The 4,871-nt window shown below is 50.5% G+C and overlaps 1 protein-coding gene across 1 annotated transcript in view; it reads right to left on the bottom strand.

Annotated features, from left to right (window-relative positions):
- Positions 1 to 209: 209 nt before the first annotated feature.
- The window catches only part of ZIC2 (Zic family zinc finger 2), a 5,224-nt gene continuing 562 nt past the window's right edge, over positions 210 to 4,871 (bottom strand). Inside the window, exons 1-3 of the mRNA XM_078657620.1 lie at positions 4,047 to 4,871; positions 2,504 to 2,667; positions 210 to 1,434 (exon numbers count right to left, since the gene is read on the bottom strand). The exon at positions 4,047 to 4,871 is cut by the window's right edge and continues 562 nt beyond it. Of these exons, the coding sequence (XP_078513746.1) occupies positions 1,216 to 1,434; positions 2,504 to 2,667; positions 4,047 to 4,871 (1,208 nt within the window). The 3' untranslated portion in view covers positions 210 to 1,215. The remainder of the gene's footprint in view (positions 1,435 to 2,503; positions 2,668 to 4,046) is intronic.

Genomic DNA, 4,871 nt, shown 5'->3' with positions numbered 1-4,871 from the left:
GGTTAATAAAAAAAAAAAAGTCGCGCAAAGCCACGCATACAAGCTAGCCCCAGCTCAGAGGTACAGCTAGTTTTAAAGTGTGTACACAATTCGAAGTGATGGTCTAATCCATCGATCAGTACAAGTCTCTGAAATATAACTATGGTGCCAAATAAAACAACCATGGCCTAAGGATTGGACATTCCAACTGATACAAAATGGAAGAGTGCTTGCAGTTGCAACACATTTTATTATATTTTCTGGATGCAATACTCTCAAGACATCACGAGAAATATCAAACCACTTCGACCGCCAAATAAAAAAGACATCTCCGACATTTTATGCTCACAATTGTACATATTTATAATTAAGAAACATTCTTTTATAAATAGTTGTTTCCTCTGTAGCAAGTTAATACCATAATTTAATTACAAATGGATAAATATGGTAACGGATATTTACAGGAGGAAGGAATGTCCTTACAGGTAAAAGCGCGAACGGCACAACGTTTATATATTTTTCTCCCCACAATTTTTTGTAACAGGAACAAACTAAACTTGCAAAATGCACAAAAAACACCACATGGAATCCCAGCTAAATAGAAAAAAAATACATTCACAGGCGTTTGTCATACAACCGTGAGAGTTGTAATTTGGGGGTAAACAAAACGTATACTTTGGCACTTCTTTTCCATTCCATACTTGCATGTAGGTTTACATTCAAGTTGCCTTTTGTAAAAAATAAAAAGGAACACGATATTCAATCACAACATAAGAGGAAAACATTGTAATCCTGCTGTCACGGATTACCGCGATTAAATGCGCCCACCACTCTTTTTCAAAGAAATATCCGTAGCTACGAACCTCTACAACAAACAGTCCATTGAGAAGTGGCTTCCACCGATTAAAAGAGTCCATCTATGTACACAGTTCGCGGTGGGCACGGCAGAAGGGGGAGGGTTGAGTCAGTGTGTTAGAATCGCTTTATTCCAATTTCCGCTGCTTGGGGGTAAAAGCGTTATTGGGAGGAGCCCCATGGCCCATGTGGGGGCACGAGTCACCTGATGGTGTCCCGGGGGGCGTCTTCATTGGAAGGGAACGGTCCCAATCCGTGCAGTTCACCACCCCATGGGCTCGCGGCAGCTGGACAATGAAGGGGAGAAAGGCCGAGAGTGGGGGATAGTCAAGGGGCCACCTGCCTGAGTCCTGGATCGGGTTGAGCCCTCCCCCATTCGCCCTAGACGTACCACTCGTTGAAGTTTGAGGAGAGGCCTCCGTGCCCCGCATTGGCCCCGCTGGCCGCCACGTTGTGCACCGCAGACACGGCGGCGGGGGACAGGGCGTTGGGGTTCTGGGTGTCGGCGCTGGGGGACACCAGGCCTGGGGGTGTGGACGATTCGTAGCCGGAACTGGCGGCTGGCGAAGACTCTGAGCCAACCGGAGAGGACTCGTGCACCTGGAAGAGAAGAGGCAGGGTGAGGCCAACCACCAACGCACCACATACAGGAAAATATAACGGCACCCGTCACACTCCCAACGCCAATCAGTTGTCCGAAAAAGACTTGGGTGATAGTAAACCTATTTGCAAAGGGCTGTGCCCACTGCACAGGGACCCAAGCCCCTTGTTTTACCCTTCTTTGCGTCCCGCCCTCAACCCTAGGAGGACCCACAGCAACCCGGTGGCATATGCTCAAAAGTAATAATATTTAGTTAATCAACTCTAGCCTTGAATACTTGGCACATTCAAATAATCGCTTGGACAAAAAAAAAAAAACTACCGTGCAACAGGAACACAAAAGATCCCCAACATAACCTCTGGTAGACTTGACCGTCAGTAAGCTGTGGCTACAGACTCCTGGCAGTTACACTTTTCGTTGTTGCCTGGTAGGCCAGTACTAACAACTTTAGGCCAGAAAGGGTTAGACTGTGTTACCCAATAAGTAAATGTATCCTCAAAGTTCAAAAGGACAGACGATTGGGTTACATGCATACTATTCCTTTGGAAATAATATTTTATAAAAGTATTTAGTGCTACCGATTGTGGTTTAAACTCACTACTTGCTAAAATATGCAAGAGCCTTAGTGGATACCCCTTCACCCCAACCTCCAAGACAGGCGAGACCCCTAGTAGGCCTCATAAACCAAAGTGGTAGCCACGGCGCCCGACCTCCAAGGGAACAGACCCCTGCCCGATTAATATGCCCCTCACAGCTGAGACCTACCGTGGCTCCCCTACCTCAAACAGGAGCCCTAGTGCCCGACCACACACACACCCCTCCCAACCCCGGAGTCATACCCCCTCAAATCCAAGGCATACAGTGTCCTTTCCATGCCCTCACTGCCCCTGATAGGAGTCATACCTCCCCTCAAATCTAAGGCCATGCCCTTCCCATGGCAGCCCACCCCACCACCCCAGGAGGGAGTTAGACCCCGATGCCATGCGAGACCCCACTGCCCCAGGCAGGAGTCATACCCCCCTCATCGGCGGCACAGCAGCTCCCCCCCCAGCAGTCAGAGGCCCGCACCTTCATGTGTTTCCGCAGGGAGCTGGGGTGCGTGTACGACTTGTCGCACATCTTGCACAGGTAGGGCTTGTCCGAGGTGTGCACGTGCATGTGCTTCTTGCGGTCGCTGCTGTTGGCGAAGCGTCGGTCGCAGCCCTCGAACTCGCACTGGAAGGGCTTCTCCCCTGAGCAGGACGACAAGAAAAGAAGGGGTGTCAAGGATGCGCAGCAAGATGGCCGAAGCCTTCAAACCGAAACCACACAAGAAAACAGCGAAAAAACACACACAATTCACAGCAGTTCAGAAACCGAGGCCTGGCCGCACCACAAACTTTTCAGATGTTAAAAGGAGCAGTAGCAGAGAACGGCGCGGCCGATGAGTCGCTAACTGTTCAAGCACAAGTCATTGAACCACTCAAGGCCGCTCTTTGTAAATCACCAGCGGCCCATCTCCCGTCCGGGGGGCCCAATGGAGGAGCGATCGCCCCCCACCCTGTTTCCCAAAAGGGTAATTCAGAGGTGCGACCGCTCAAACATCCGCCCGGTAGGGAGGGAGCCGCTTAGCATTACGTTCCATTAGCACCCAAATTGTTTTTTAAAGGCAGCTGTTCAAACAGCGAGTCAGACGCGGGATCTCCTGCAAATGCGTCGCTTCATTTTTTTAACCGCGTTAAATGGCTCGCTTGGCCCATACGGACTCTTGAGAGCCCATGGCCCACTAAATCTAAGGTTATTTCCTAGAGAAGCGTGCTTAGCTATATATATATACATATATATATATATATAATATATATATATATATATATATATATATACATATACATATACATATACATATACATATACATAGATGTATTTTATTCTTCAGCGACAGGAAGCTATATCTCGCACTCACTGAGATGTTTTTCAAAGTATAACGTTAGCCGATTGTGCTTTAAAAAAATTGCATCAAAAACTAGTACGAGGAGCGCGGCGTAAAGTGGAGCAAGGTTTTTACCATGTGTTTTTACAACTAAAACTACAACGTGATTCAGCCGACTTTAGGACTGTGCGCAAGACAAAAAAGCCAATTTCTAACTATAAATCAGAAAAGCAAAATAAAGCAATACGCTGAAGATTGTATTTATACTGTAATGTAAGCAGCGGTGAAAATGCATCCTATTTCTCCAGATCAGTTTCCCCCTGACCACCCGAATATCAAAAACACGTAAATCTTAAAACCATTTTTTGTTTTAAAACGAGCCAGTCGCCGGTAAGTTTAATACGACAACACTCAAGAAAAGAAGAAAAATAAAGCAGACTGCCTAATCTCTACTATAACACATCCTATGCCAAGACGACCTTCTGTAAGATAAAAAAAAAAGCGGATGGGTGGTTTTCAAAAGGCAACGTTTTACATTAAAGTGAAGGGCAGAAAACACTTACATTGTGGATCAAAAACAAACAGCTTAAAACTGCGTCCCTGCTGCATGGACTATGTTTAAACTCAAGTAAATTGATAAGGGAACACATTTTTAATTTAAAAACAAGTATAGGCAACAAGTAAAGGGAGGCATTGGTATACCTGTGTGCGTCCTCTTATGGATCTTGAGGTTCTCGGAGCGGGCGAAGACCTTGCCGCAGCCTGGGAAGGGGCAGGGGAAGGGCTTCTCGCCCGTGTGCACCCGGATGTGGTTGACCAGCTTGTACTTGGCCTTGAAGGGCTTGCCCTCCCGCGGGCACTCCTCCCAGAAGCAGACGTGGTTGCTCTGCTCGGGGCCCCCCACGTGCTCCACCGAGACGTGGGTCACCAGCTCGTGCATGGTGCTGAAAGTCTTGTTGCAGCTCTTCTTGGCGCTGGCCAGCTGCTCGGGGTCCACCCACTTGCAGATGAGCTCCTGCTTGATGCACTGCTGCCGCATGTAGCGGAAGAAGGCGCCCGGGTGGTGGTGGTGATGGTGCGCGGCCATGTTCATGCCCATGTTCATGGGTCCGTACTGGTTGCGCAGCTGGTAGGGGTCTCCGCGGGGGCTGGCCACCTGGCGCGGGTGGTACTGCTCGGCGGCGCGGCCGTACAGGTCCCCGGGGAGCCCCAGGCGGTGGTGCGGGTGGTGGTGCATGGACACCCCCTGCTGCTCGGGGTGGATGGCCGGGAAGAGCAGGTGGCCGGGCGCCTCGGCCGAGTGCGGGTGGTGCAGGGCGCTCTGGCCGGCGAAGAGCCCGTGGTGCTGGTGGTGGTGGCCGCCGCCGGAGCCCGCGCCGGGGGACCCCGCGTCCCCGAAGCCCCGGCTGCGGAAGAGGAAGTCCCGCGTGGAGTTGAAGCTGGAGGCGGAGTAGCCGGCGCCGGCCGGGCCCGGGTACCCGCCGGCCGCGGCCCCCTGCGCGCTGAAGGCCGAGCTCTGGCCCGGGG

Source organism: Lissotriton helveticus, chromosome 8 (genome assembly GCF_964261635.1).
Source record: "Lissotriton helveticus chromosome 8, aLisHel1.1, whole genome shotgun sequence".
Taxonomy (NCBI): Eukaryota; Metazoa; Chordata; class Amphibia; order Caudata; family Salamandridae; genus Lissotriton; species Lissotriton helveticus.
Note: the sequence above shows the minus strand (reverse complement) of the source record. Positions and strands in the feature narration are given on the sequence as shown.